This window comes from Haliotis rufescens, unplaced genomic scaffold (genome assembly GCF_023055435.1).
Source record: "Haliotis rufescens isolate VD_foot unplaced genomic scaffold, xgHalRufe1.0.p SCAF_23, whole genome shotgun sequence".
NCBI classification, from domain to species: Eukaryota; Metazoa; Mollusca; class Gastropoda; order Lepetellida; family Haliotidae; genus Haliotis; species Haliotis rufescens.
In genome coordinates, this window is record NW_025963924.1 from 11447541 (window position 1) to 11463542 (window position 16002).

A 16002-nucleotide genomic window follows, 5' to 3' on the forward strand; every position below is an offset into this window, starting at 1 on the left:
ACATTCTCAAGGTCAAAATATGTCGCTCCATCTCAATTATGCAAAACAAGTGTAAAAATATTGTTGGTTTCTCTGTTGTTTAACGCCACATTCAACAATATTCCAGCTGTATGACGGCGGTCTGTAAAAATCGGGTCTGGACCAGACAATTCAGTGATGTACATCATGAGCACCGATCCACACAATTTACGGAAGAATTGGTTGGTGAAGAACCATTCTACCCCGGACTGTTGTCGCGCTTTGGTTTATTTTACAACAAATTGGACGAAACACTGTCCCTTCGCGGATTCCCACAGAACGAACATTCACGACCATGGCCATCATCGAGAAAGTCGGTTACGACCACATACGGAGGCATAAACAAAAAACAAACAATGAAATAATAATTCATAAATGTATTTTCCTACAAGCCATATTTAACATATAATGCACCATATTGGAAACGATAGTATCATTTGGATGAAGACTCTCGTTCTCAGACGCTACAGTCATATCCCAATAATCTAGATACAACACTTTGTCCATGATTGGCCGAAACGTCTCACGTATAATATTGTCATACACGGGGCCCCAATAGTCATCCAGTCGGCCAGGCAGATCTTGCATTGCATGGGGTCCCTTTATTGCCACGGTAACGTTTGGGGCACGTGACACAAGAGACTCCACTGATTGGTAGAGACGCCGGATGTGACGTGTGAACACACTCGGATGGAACGACACAAAATGGAGGTAGTAGTGTATTATAACAATATCCCTAGAATGATTTGGTAATTCATCAAGGTAAACATACGTGGGTCTGTTGAAACCCCTGTTGGGTCCTCCGTAGAAAGGGAGTTCGTGAGGCCCCCAGAACACTGAATAGTTGTGAAATGTATTGACAGCTAGGCATGGCTTGTGCCACGGCTGGCCGTCCTCAAACATTTGTGACGCCATTTTGAGTTTCAGAAGTTTCCGGAAATGTACGAACCACTGCCGAGTTGTGGAGTCTCCATATATGAGAAGACGTCGGTTACGTAAACAGCCTTCGTAGTGGTCGACAGTGTCGATGGTGACTTTGCAGGCTGCAGGGACCCACGTCCACTTGTGAAAAAAGCCCACGGGGGACACATCACCCCAAGTGTCAATCATGGGACGTTGGTTACACGGGACGAAGTTATCTGGATCACTTGAAGCATCGGACTCATCTGACAAAAAACATGTTTTTTTTAAAACAATTAAACGAAAAGAACGGGATTTGAAATACATGTTAGATCTTATCACTCAGTACGTGTGTGGGCAACAGGACAAAGTTCGTTTAAGATAAAAGGATGGCCTCCATTCAGTTGTAACTCACTGATCAGCGTGATTTTTTGGCAAGCGTTGGTGGTTTCAGTTGAGCTCCAGACAGAGGATACCTACAGTGTTATTAACATTTGGTTTCAAAATCTGAAACTTAATCAGTTTAAAGTTTCCAAGGAAATCATCAAGTGGAAACCATCTCCGAAAGTTTGCAATCGCGGAAACCAAAAAGTAAACCTATGTTATCAAGTTTCTATTTGGTTTCCGGATATTTTGAAACCGATTTTCGAGAAAGATCTGAAAGCTACCACACTGTTGACTACAATGACGTTAGTTTTATCCATTTTATACGATTGGGGACTTTATAATGTCAAACAGGAACAGCCATCGGTGCTTCACTTTATGATTAAATCCTGCCCATCAGTCATTTTTTTTACCCGTTATATGAAGCATATTCATAAAATGACAACATTGAAAAATTGCAATGTGTGCCTAGTTGTGTGTCGTGTCGTCCAGAAGCGTTCTTTTCGCCGCATCACTTTTGTTTTCAATAGAAATTTAAGAATGCGTCCCTTTTTCCTCACTTTAAAAAAATAAGTGCAGGAGAAACATTTTTATTCAGCCTAATATTCGTACACAGTGTATTCAGATGGCCCACGTAGCACAAAACGGTGGTTTACCTGTATTGTATTATGGGAAAATCAGACAGCTTAATTACTGATTCACAAGATGATGAATATCGCCTTCATTGCAGCCCTAATTATTGGGTTTTTAGCCTGAGGGCGTGGATGTTACACTTAAGATGACAGCGGGAAACGTACCTTTGATAATATAAATGCTGAAGGCGTTTTAATAGCCAAGCCATCTTTCATTAAGTTATGTCATGGTGAACAAGGCGTTCTCCTAGCCCGAACCACCCTCGAATAGCCAGTGTACTATATCTCCATGCTACTTAATGATACATAACCTTGACCAATTATCTGCCATGGTTCGTTTTGAGCCTGATTCGAATGACATGTCACTAAAAGTAGCCGTTTGATGAAATTATTCACATGAGCGGGAGAAATTTTGTGCTAAGTTTGAAACTATGGAGGTGACGTCACTTTCGAAACAAAGCTATGGATGCAAATGGGTCCAGGGTATTGATCATAACAGAATTGAAATAGAGTACCCTGGATAATCGGGCCAGTATTAAATGTCGGATTTTGATTATTTTCAATATACCCCGCTAACATGTATGGCACGTATGTCCCCCGCTCGAATTGCCGAAATGTTGCCATTACATGGCAACATACCAATCGCAGTTTTGTATCTCCAATCAATAATGTAAGATGCCATTCTCCGAATATTTGCGATATTTTCCGAATGAAATAGATCTTTGGGGAAATCACTCTTAGTTTTTTTACTTGCGTCTGCTATAAATGCCTAACTGTGGTATTCTTATCGGTTAGGACCAAAGCATGCATAGCATACTTGTAATACAAGTAGGTGTCAGTAAGATACAGTCGTTGTCCCCTGGTTCACCTCGAGACCTGTGGACAACCTATACTGTATGCCCAGCAAATTGATGTTAATCACAGTATATGTGCATGTATTATTTGTACTTACTTCCTTTTGGTAATCGATGTAATTACATATATTTAAAAAGGTTTCATGAACCCATACGGCTTGGCAAATATTGTATGAACTGTTGTAGGAATTTTTAATATATCTACAATGTGGGATACTTGGATAAAATAAAAAAAAATTCCGATTCGCTGTGCAGAGTTGCGTTCCTTGGGCACGCCAGAAACCTATGATTGTGGATTCGAATCCCGGTTCGCCCCGATTATAGTTCTAGGTTTGTCAGCACCATACCCGTGCTCGTGGGTTTCACCGAAGTGGTAAACGTCTGAGACCTGCATCACTTCGGGCTTTCCTCCCACATTAAGCTGGCACGCCGTGATATAACTGCAATAATGTTAAAAGCGGCGTTAAACCCAACTCACTCACTCACTCACTCACTCTGCTTCTTTTCTCTTATTCTTTACATCTCAGCATTATTGTACTTACCAACGCGTATTGTAACGACGAGGCGGGTTCGGAGTTGTGAGTGGTTATTTCTAAAAAAAAAATTATTTAATTTTGATAAATGCAAAAATCGCTGATCAAGTTTATATGATCAAGACACATATTTATTCAATAAATAAACATTTTTACACTCGTTTCAAGCAAATCTGCATGTCGTTGCAATAAGCACTGTCGACCAAATGGGTTTTATGTCGCCTTTCAGTTATCTCACGGCGGGACAGGTTAAGTGGGACGAAATCGCAAATTGATGCAAATCTTAGACCTTTTATACTTTGATGAAACCCACGGGTATGGTGCTGACAAATCAAGAACCACCCGGGCACAGCTACGGGACGCAACTCTAAGCAGCAGGGGCGGTCGGGTAGCCTAGTGGTTAAAGCGATCGCTCGTCACGCCGAAGACCCGGGTTCGATTCCCGACATGGGAACAATGTGTGAAGCCCATTTCTGGTGTCCCCCGCCGTGATATTGCTGGAATATTGCTAAAAGCGGCGTAAAACCATACTCACTCACTCACTCACTCACTCACTCTGAACAGCAAATTCTGTTGCCTTCCCCACACGTGCCCTGAATCACTACTGAATGAGTTGACACATAATCCTATAATCCTATACGGATAATCCAGCATGCTTGTATGCATAGCATCGTGATACTAGTTGTAATAGCCATCAAAACGATATCCTGATAAGAAATATGTTCAGGAAATATTTCATGCAATTACCATCACAACGAACAGTGAGCGTGAGTATGGTTTTACGCCACTTTCAGCAATATCAACGCGAGGAACACCAGAAATGGGCTACCCACATTGTACCTTTGCGGGAACCGAACCCGGGCCTTCGGCGAAGCGAGCGAATGCTTTAACCTCAGGGCTACCCCAATGGCCTCCACGCCGAACAGATGGACAAGGACTTATGTTTTTAGCAATTTCATGTTGTTTTACATCAATTATCAATATACGAAATTAATCTCACCTTTCAATTATCACTTTTTCCGCTTTGGTCAAAGGAAGATGGCCGGCGTTGTCATGAACAACGATTTGTATCCAATCAAAACAAGTGATATTTATAGACCTCGGCGCCCCACAGTACCAGGGAAGACCATAGTTCTCGGCTGTAAAGTTACAAACATTCCGGTACCCGGGGACTTCTGGGAATGGAAGACACGGAGACTCTTCAACCTCGAGATCTTCCTCTTCCACCGCAAATATTGCGTTTATATGTTTTATTGTTTGATGATCTTCAAAAACTGTATAAAGAATTTTTAAACTTTCTCTCGGTCCAGCAATGGAGGCTATAATTTCCGGTTGCCCAGCCCAAGCCGCTCTTAAAACACCTGTATAGGTACCATCTTCGTTATCGGTCACGTGACCGGCTGAACATGCTGACTCGGCAAGATCTCGAAGCCAGATTCTAACTAAGTCACCTCCTCGTTTCTTCGGCAGTCCGTAACCATCAAACAACTGCACTTTCACTGTTATTCTCTCCCCTGCATTGTACGTCGTTCGTTGACCTTCACCTTCTAAAAACATGAAGGACAAGGTCGCGTTGGCACATGATAAGGGATCAAGGTTATACACATCGGAAGTGATCTCAGCCTCGCTCACGAAATTGGGGCGCTGAATAAAAGGCACTGGCTGTAGAGAACTGAAACAAAAATTAAATCTACGTTAATGACATTAACATGCGTTAGCTATAGAGTTAGTGGGTATGGTTTTACGCCGCTTTTAGCAATTTGATAGCAATATCACGGCGGGGGACACCAGAAATGGGCTTTACACATTGTACCAACGTGGGGAACCAACCCGGGTCTTCGGCGTGACGATCGAACGCCATGCTTCTAGAAGGGAGTATGGGTCTGTGCTGTAATTTGATTGGCTACAAAACGTTGTTAAATGGGTATCGAAGTTCGGATATATTTCAAACTTTACACTGCGTGTAAATACTTTTCGCCTATCGCCTATTTCCCAACCCCAAATGGATTGTATCATGACGTCATATCATTCCTGAGTGACGTCATATCTGTCCCACAACTGTGAAACTTCACGTAGTGAGGGAGAGCTTCTGAAAATTACTGGAAAAAGTTTGTTCTTTACAATGTCGATATGCAGGATGTATATTAATAATGTTAAAAGCGGCGCTAAACCCGGAGTTTCAAAATAAGATAAACATGAACTCTTGAAATATAAATCAACGCAAGGAACAAATAACCTATATATGGATTATATAATGTATTATATAATATTATCTAATCTGCCGGACAAAAGAAATACACTTGCAAATTAGATTTGACCAAACAATTACGTAATCAAAATGTTTCTACGCCGAAACAATCGCCGAAACACTGCAAGCCACAACTGCAAGCCACAACTACATTGTATGATACTCGTGTCCAATATATCACCATCGAATAACCAAGTCTTGCCTGTTTCATTTTTGCCTTTTAAAAATAACACAAGGGTGTAAACATTAATTCTCTCCGGTAGTTCATGTCCTTGGTCGTACTATGGCATGGCAACAAACATTTTTTTCCCCGCCTTGATATTGCTGGAATATTGCTAAAAGCGGCGTCAAACTATACTCACTCACTCACTGTAAATCGACACTGAGTCAAGTTACTTATATATAGATGAACGAGCATTAGGTTTTAAAACTATTGGCTTTGTATTATATATCCATATGTGGCAAAGTATATAGTTGAATTAAAAGTAAAAACTTATTTCGGGAATAGGTCACGAACGACTGAAACCGCTTCTCATAAAGGTATTTGTGTCTGCAATTTACCGCTCTACTTCTTCAATGTCGTTATGATTGATGGCATTCAACACAGTCATAACTCAACCTTTACCCAGCTTAAGACTTACTCTTGCCGTGACCTCCAACGACAACACAGTCATAACTCCGCCTTTACACAGCTTAAGACTTACTCTTGCCGTGACCTCCAACGACAACACAGTATGTGTGTTTGACTTACATGTATGTGCTTCGCTTACACATGGAAAAGTGTCTGTCGCTTTTTACAAAAGGAGTGTACGGAAGACGAGTACATGCATATTGATTAGAATCTTTGATACCGCAACATACATCCCTATTAAGCCACATTTTAGGTAAATACTTTTGAGACAAGATGGACATTTCAGAAACTACAAATATTGATTGTATGATATAGTCACTAAAATAATTGTATTATGCTGAAGTTTTTGTAGGGCATTTAGAAGTTGGAAGGACATGAAAGATGACCCTTTGTAACGTATTGTAACGACGTTTCAAGGCTATTGCACGCACATATATATTTATATATATTTCGTGCTTGTCAAAACTCCTTTATCCACACAAGATCTTTCGCCGTTCAACGGCTCTTCAGGTGAAATGGAAACTTTAACTTACATTGTAGTCCTAGACGAGGCATAACAGTAGTATTTGTGACGTCATAATGCCTATGATGTAACAGTGACAATAGAGGGAGAAGTAAAACGTAGTCCTAGGCGACAGCCAACGTATATATATATATATATATATATATATATATATATGTGTGTGTGTGTGTGTGTGTGTGTGTGTGTGTGTGTGTGTGTGTGTGTGTGTGTGTGTGTGTGTTTACACAAGATGGGATTAATATACATATATTATTAATTATATATATGTACTCATAACGGTTTTCCCTGATGAAGGGATCCCGGACAAGAAGTCGCCCTGCTCCGTCGTTACAAAATATAAAGAAGTTGTTATCCATAAAATGATTATCAAACATTTATGCATTGAACTGATTCTTATAACTGACAACACAGTTAAACAATACTATACTATAATGAGTATTTGTCATCACAGGTTAGGAATGTAATATACAGGCTAATGGAATGGGCCTGAAGGCGCATGTTAATTACACATTTATACATTGCAACGTCGATGATAACATTACAATATATATAAGTCACAGCATATTACATCGGTATATACAATATATTCACGACACCGAACATGTAAATTTACATGTCGCACTTAATCTACTATAGGCACGTTAACTGATCTTTATCATTATATACGAAATTGCTAAAAGTGGCGTAAAACCATACCCACTAACTCTATAGCTAACGCATGTTATTGTCGTATAAATTGGGGCGGTAGGGGTAGCCTAGTAGTTAAAGCGTTCGCTCGTCTCGTCGAAGACCCGGGTTCGATTCCCCACATGGGTACAATGTGTGAAGCCCATTTTTGGTGTCCCCCGCCGTGATATTGCTGGAATATAGCTAAAAGCGGCGTAAAACTATACTCACTCACTCACTTTATCATTTCTCATGAACCTGTTTGGTACTGTGTGAATATAAAACGTCAGATTAGCTGCGATTACCTCGATTTTCTACCGAAACATATTCAGTTGGACGTAAAAGGCAAAATAGCAGTGGAAATTATATGAAAACGTTTTTGTAGTTTCTTTTATCATCGATAAATACCTTGGAGTTTATAATAAAGTTAGGGAACTTCAGTCCACCAGGACAATCATCGACACGGTCTCAGCTGTTGATGTAATGTATACCATGTACATGTTTATGTGTCTCACCTGCATGGTGTAGTGTGTATCCTGTATAGGTATATGGATCTCAAATCCCTGGTGTAGTGTCAATCTATGTACATGTATATGTGTCTCACCTGTGCAGTTTAAGTCGGCTACATATATTTTTTTTATGTGAAGACTATACGACATATAGCTTTTCCATTGGCCTAGAGGTAGGTAAAAGACGGGAAAATTAACGTTCATAAGTGTATGAACGACACAATTCGACGTTAATTCGTTTGCACGAGACTGTATTCTTGAAATGAAAGTAACTACTTCCACATTCCTTTGGGAAACCCCTGGAGACTCCCCTGCACGAATACATACAGAAGCGTTGTTTCTGATCACTTAGACCCTTAATCTTGAACTCAGCGGTTTAGCATACGTTGTAAAAAGAAACGTAGTGTGTCTTTTGGGTGACATAGACGTCCTTTGGGTGTTACTACTTAATTGGAGGAATTAGCGGTAGTAGAGCGGTCACGACTGGCTATCACCTTGAAGAACAGAGAAGGCTGCTGAGTTGATGGCGTTTAACCGGTGGAAGTAGAGTGAAGTTTGCTACCACCGACCGCCGTATATATACAACTCAGTTGATCGGCTGTAACCATGGATGGTCGTGTCATTATTTACTGATTTATTCAAGTAGGTTGTTATATTGCCTAACTGACCCTTATTCCACAGTCGGACTGACCATGTGTGCCGGCCCTGTGACGTGAAGTTAACTCACTAATCACTGGTTCTCAGAGGAAGTGACCCTTTGTGTCAGCCTGGCTGGGCAGACATGCATAATGGGCCACTGTCCCACAGCTGGAGTGACCGTGAGTTTAGCCGCATATGTGAAACATAAAATATCTTGTATGCGGCGGACAGTTAGTGCATTCGCTACACTGAATTTACTATAAGAAAAGTCATATTAGTTTACCGATATAGGTTGATAAATATATATTTTCTAATAGGAATTTGGTGTTAGAAGAAAGCTATGACAGTAGTATCGACTAGATACTTGTCTAGACCGACAGTGACAGTCAATAGCCACCTTTGAATTTACCTTAGTATCTATTTTACACATCTTTATAATCACCTTTCAATGGTCGGTTAATTGATCAATGATGTAACACATGTACCACCCACAGGTTTATGAACAACTTCGGAAATCTCTCCCGTCACGTTTATCGTGTCTGACATTTTGACGTTTTGTACTTGATGTAAATGTATTACGACACACTGTCATTTTGACTGACTTACTGAGGTAGTTCTTAACAGACCTTTCTCGCCTAATCATTATATTATTTGAACACATTTGTTGTAAACAAACTACAATAGTTGTCCCTGTAAAGCAAGTTGAGCAAACACACGCTCATGTCACCCCACTTTTTGAAGAACTATTTTATTCCGCGATACAGCTGGTTGTTGTGTGGTTCTCAGTGTCAACCTGAACTCACACGTACCACTTTGAATACAATTCTGTAGATATCTGACGTACCAGCCTTCTTATATAGAATTATAAGAATTGAATTTCACTTTGTGTGAGTTCATTGGACTATGAACCTTCATAGAGTAAGGGACCAACATTGTTTGACTGTCGTCTTAGGCTCCGACGTTCATACAGTTTCGCACCTTCTCTATGGAGGTTCATGATACAATGAACTCGCACAAAGTGAAAGTCAGTTCTCAAATATATGTGACTCACCTACTTGGTGTAGAAAGGTCATGTACATGTATATGTGTCTCACCTGCCTGGTGTAATGTAAGTCATGTACATGTATATGTGTCTCACCTGCCTGGTGTAATGTAAGTCATGTACATGTATATGTGTCTCACCTGCCTGGTGTAATGTAAGTCATGTACATGTATATGTGTCTCACCTGCCTGGTGTAATGTAAGTCATGTACATGTATATGTGTCTCACCTGCCTGGTGTAGTGTGAGTCATGTACAAGTATATGTGTCTCACCTGCCTGGTGTAATGTAAGTCATGTACATGTATATGTGTCTCACCTGCCTGGTGTAGTGTGAGTCATGTACATGCATATGTGTCTCACCTGCCTGGTGTAATGTAAGTCATGTACATGTATATGTGTCTCACCTGCCTGGTGTAGTGTGAGTCATGTACATGTATATGTGTCTCACCTGCCTGGTGTAATGTAAGTCATGTGCATGTATATGTGTCTCACCTGCCTGGTGTAGAGTAAGTCATGTACATGTATATGTGTCTCACCTGCCTGGTGTAGTGTAAGTCATGTACATGTATATGTGTCTCACCTGTTTGGTGTAATGGAGTCATGTACATGTATATGTGTCTCACCTGCCTGGTGTAGTGTAAGTCATGTGCATGTATATGTGTCTCACCTGCCTGGTGTAATGTAAGTCATGTACATGTATATGTGTCTCATCTGCCTGGTGTAATGTAAGTCATGTACATGTATATGTGTCTCACCTGCCTGGTGTAATGTAAGTCATGTACATGTATATGTGTCTCACCTGTTTGGTGTAATGTAAGTCATGTACATGTATATGTGTCTCATCTGCCTGGTGTAATGTAAGTCATGTACATGTATATATGTCTCACCTGCCTGGTGTAGAGTAAGTCATGTACATGTATATGTGTCTCACCTGCTTGGTGTAATGTAAGTCATGTACATGTATATGTGTCTCACCTGCCTGGTGTAATGTAAGTCATGTACATGTATATATGTCTCACCTGCTTTGTGTACAGTAAGTCATGTACATGTATATGTGTCTCATCTGCCTGGTGTAATGTAAGTCATGTACATGTATATATGTCTCACCTGTTTGGTGTAATGTAAGTCATGTACATGTATATGTGTCTCATCTGCCTGGTGTAATGTAAGTCATGTACATGTATATATGTCTCACCTGCCTGGTGTAATGTAAGTCATGTACATGTATATATGTCTCATCTGCCTGGTGTTATGTAAGTCATGTACATGCATATGTGTCTCATCTCCCTGGTGTGGAGTAAGTCATGTGCATGTATATGTGTCTCACCTGCTTGGTGTAATGTAAGTCATGTGCATGTATATGTGTCTCACCTGTTTGGTGTAATGAAGTCATGTACATATATATGTGTCTCACCTGCCTGGTGTAATGTAAGTCATGTACATGTATATGTGTCTCACCTGCCTGATGTAGAGTAAGTCATGTACATGTATATGTGTCTCACCTGCTTGGTGTAATGTAAGTCATGTACATGTATATGTGTCTCACCTGCCTGGTGTAATGTAAGTCATGTACATGTATATGTGTCTCACCTGTTTGGTGTAATGTAAGTCATGTACATGTATATGTGTCTCACCTGCCTGGTGTAATGTAAGTCATGTACATGCATATGTGTCTCATCTCCCTGGTGTGGAGTAAGTCATGTGCATGTATATGTGTCTCACCTGCTTGGTGTAATGTAAGTCATGTACATGTATATGTGTCTCACCTGCCTGGTGTAATGTAAGTCATGTACATGTATATGTGTCTCACCTGTTTGGTGTAATGTAAGTCATGTACATGTATATGTGTCTCACCTGCCTGGTGTAATGTAAGTCATGTACATGTATATGTGTCTCACCTGTTTGGTGTAATGTAAGTCATGTACATGTATATGTGTCTCACCTGCCTGGTGTAATGTAAGTCATGTACATGCATATGTGTCTCATCTCCCTGGTGTGGAGTAAGTCATGTGCATGTATATGTGTCTCACCTGCTTGGTGTAATGTAAGTCATGTGCATGTATATGTGTCTCACCTGTTTGGTGTAATGAAGTCATGTACATGTATATGTGTCTCACCTGCCTGGTGTAATGTAAGTCATGTACATGTATATGTGTCTCACCTGCCTGGTGTAATGTAAGTCATGTGCATGTATATGTGTCTCACTTGCTTGGTGTAATGTAAGTCATGTACATGTATATGTGTCTCACTTGCTTGGTGTAATGTTAGTCATGTACATGTATATGTGTCTCACCTGCTTGGTGTAATGTAAGTCATGTACATGTATATGTGTCTCACCTGCCTGGTGTAATGTAAGTCATGTACATGTATATGTGTCTCATCTGCCTGGTGTAATGTAAGTCATGTACATGTATATGTGTCTCACCTGCCTGGTGTAGCGTGAGTCATGTACATGTATATGTGTCTCATCTGCCTGGTGTAATGTAAGTCATGTACATGTATATGTGTCTCACCTGCCTGGTGTAATGTAAGTCATGTACATGTATATGTGTCTCATCTGCCTGGTGTGGAGTAAGTCATGTACATGTATATGTGTCTCACCTGCTTGGTGTAATGTAAGTCATGTGCATGTATATGTGTCTCACCTGTTTGGTGTAATGAAGTCATGTACATGTATATGTGTCTCACCTGCCTGGTGTAATGTAAGTCATGTACATGTATATGTGTCTCACCTGCCTGGTGTAATGTAAGTCATGTGCATGTATATGTGTCTCACTTGCTTGGTGTAATGTAAGTCATGTACATGTATATGTGTCTCACTTGCTTGGTGTAATGTTAGTCATGTACATGTATATGTGTCTCACCTGCTTGGTGTAATGTAAGTCATGTACATGTATATGTGTCTCACCTGCCTGGTGTAATGTAAGTCATGTACATGTATATGTGTCTCATCTGCCTGGTGTAATGTAAGTCATGTACATGTATATGTGTCTCACCTGCCTGGTGTAGCGTGAGTCATGTACATGTATATGTGTCTCATCTGCCTGGTGTAATGTAAGTCATGTACATGTATATGTGTCTCACCTGCCTGGTGTAATGTAAGTCATGTACATGTATATGTGTCTCATCTGCCTGGTGTGGAGTAAGTCATGTACATGTATATGTGTCTCACCTGCTTGGTGTAATGTAAGTCATGTGCATGTATATGTGTCTCACCTGTTTGGTGTAATGAAGTCATGTACATGTATATGTGTCTCACCTGCCTGGTGTAATGTAAGTCATGTACATGTATATGTGTCTCACCTGCTTGGTGTTATGTAAGTCATGTACATGTATATGTGTCTCACCTGCCTGGTGTTATGTAAGTCATGTACATGTATATGTGTCTCACCTGCTTGGTGTTATGTAAGTCATGTACATGTATATGTGTCTCACCTGCTTGGTGTTATGTAAGTCATGTACATGTATATGTGTCTCACCTGCCTGGTGTAGTGTAAGTCATGTGCATGTATATGTGTCTCACCTGTTTGGTGTAATGAAGTCATGTACATGTATATGTGTCTCACCTGCCTGGTGTAGAGTAAGTCATGTACATGTATATGTGTCTCACCTGCTTGGTGTAATGTAAGTCATGTGCATGTATATGTGTCTCACCTGCCTGGTGTAGAGTAAGTCATGTACATGTATATGTGTCTCACCTGCTTGGTGTTATGTAAGTCATGTGCATGTATATGTGTCTCACCTGCCTGGTGTAATGTAAGTCATGTGCATGTATATGTGTCTCACCTGCTTGGTGTAATGTAAGTCATGTGCATGTATATGTGTCTCACCTGCTTGGTGTAATGTAAGTCATGTGCATGTATATGTGTCTCACCTGCTTGGTGTAGAGTAAGTCATGTACATGTATATGTGTCTCACCTGCTTGGTGTAATGTAAGTCATGTACATGTATATGTGTCTCACCTGCTTGGTGTAGAGTAAGTCATGTACATGTATATGTGTCTCACCTGCCTGGTGTAATGTAAGTCATGTACATGTATATGTGTCTCACCTGCTTGGTGTAATGTAAGTCATGTACATGTATATGTGTCTCACCTGCTTGGTGTAATGTAAGTCATGTACATGTATATGTGTCTCACCTGCTTGGTGTGGAGTAAGTCATGTACATGTATATGTGTCTCACCTGCTTGGTGTAATGTAAGTCATGTGCATGTATATGTGTCTCACCTGCTTGGTGTGGAGTAAGTCATGTACATGCATATGTGTCTCACCTGTATGGTTTAATGTAAGTCATGTACATGTATATGTGTCTCACCTGTTTGGTGTAATGAAGTCATGTACATGTATATGTGTCTCACCTGCCTGGTGTAATGTAAGTCATGTACATGTATATGTGTCTCACCTGCTTGTTGTAGTGTAAGTCAGGTACACAACGCCAGCTGCAACGACCAACAAAAGTCCAAGTACGTTTCGGCGACATTTAGGTTGACAGCATCTTGAAACAGCCGGCGACGTCATCCTCAGCACCGAAGCTATCAACGTCCTTAACATAACTAATTTTCTAGCCATCTTCACTCTTGCTACATTACGCGCATACCACTGCTGGTCCTTATTTTATTCCTGTTCAAAACACACATACCACACACTCTAAACGAACCAACAATAATCCGAGAAAACTTTAACAGAGGAGTCATCCGTTCACGAACAGGTCATCACACAGGTACGATCCATTAAACTGCAAAGAGATGTCCATAAATCACTCAATGTCCTTCACAAACACAATTAAATGATACAAAACCATTGTGTAAATAGCCATATGTTCCTTAGCGCGTCGTCCCCATCCAAACCCATCCAGACTTGTGAGTTAAATGCACAATACAGCTCTCACTACCACCACTGTTCACCGTCACAAGGTAGCATGTCTGTATTTTCCTTGGCTGTACGTCAAAATGGAAAGGGGAGTTACGTTCTCTTGACGAATTGGGTGTGTTGTAACGCCCGTTCATCATCATCACATTGCCTGTTGACATACAACACCTGTCACAAGTGGTTATGCTAATACATGTCGGTGTGCATTACTCATTCAACCCTGAGAAGATTGAGTACTCATACTGCATTACACATCATTTTGCATGTCATATCGGTATTGATAATTATGCTTGCATATATTTCATAAGATATTTCAGCTTGAAAATAGTATTAAAGTCTATTTAATGACATTTTCTAAATACTCATCGCAAGTTACATAAGAGATTTGCACTAATATATCTACGTGATAATGTTCACTGATATAAACTCACATCCACTTTCACATTATTCCAAAGAAGTATCATTATAAAGATTATATTATGTGTTTGTGGAAATGAGTTATCTAGTTATCAAAGCTGTTCTGGATGCATGTTTTCTTTTGTTTTATCTACCATCGCCAAAGGTAACCCATCCACTGTGGATACTTTATCAAAATCTGACACATTTGTCAGAGGTCGTAGTTTAAGACTGTCGTAGTCAAGACTGTCAGTATATGATTGACATGTAATTTCGTCCTAATAAAGTTCATGCAGATAGAAAACGCCATTCTATTCAGCCGGAGCTCTCTCAGCCCAAGGCGTGTTGACGGGATAGGCTTTAACTAATACATGTATATTTACCTTAGCGGGGCCAAAGCACACAACCTGGGACTAGTTACACACACGGTGTTGTGCCGGGTTAGCGAAAATCCAATTTTCTCTAGTATCAGTAAAGCGAAAACCCAAGTTGGGGTATTAGTCCTACGAAGGCGATTTGAGAGTCCCGGTATAGCAATATCCCGTGTTTACTGTAGCGTGACCAGTCTTACTGTAGCTTCACGAAAGCGAAGAGATTTTAGAGTTGATTATGGCAAGGTTTCGCTCTTCCGGCCCATAACCACACACACATGCACATATGCATGGATTCACGTGAAACTGTGATACATATTAAAAATTTATAAAAATAAAGAATCTTTTTTCTTCCGCTTAAACGTGAGTATTCGCCTCAACCGACTGGCAACACGCATACCTCCATTCAATAAGTGTTGACAAAGTTTTCAGAAAACGAAAGTAAAGTATTCATGTTATTAGAATCTACGGTGTCTATAAGCATGAAACCTGCCGAGAGCGAAAAGAATTGGGGCGCACAGTAACCGCTTTACACAATTTCCCTATTCTTGATGCATTTCAAAATATGGAACATTATAGTGGACAGTCGCCTTATTGTTGAGATTACCACAAAGCAAGGAGTGAGTGAGTTTGGTTTTACGTCGCTTTTACCAATATTCCAGTAATATCATGGCGGGGGACACCAGAGTGAGTGAGTGAGTGAGTGAGTGAGTGAGTGAGTGAGTGAGTGAGTGAGTTTGGTTTTACGCCGCTTTTACCAATATTCCAGTAATATCATGGCGGGGGAC

At 40.4% G+C, this 16002-nt stretch overlaps 1 protein-coding gene across 1 annotated transcript; it reads right to left on the reverse strand.

The window, feature by feature from the left end:
* Positions 1-387: 387 nt before the first annotated feature.
* LOC124133127 (NXPE family member 4-like) lies at positions 388-14510 on the reverse strand. The gene is made up of 4 exons (XM_046497384.2): positions 13981-14510; positions 4322-4993; positions 3331-3380; positions 388-1184 (listed from the first exon to the last, which is right to left on the reverse strand). Exons 1-4 carry the CDS (start codon positions 14145-14147, stop codon positions 388-390), a joined length of 1686 nt encoding a protein of 561 aa, XP_046353340.2. The 5' UTR covers positions 14148-14510.
* Positions 14511-16002: the final 1492 nt, after the last annotated feature.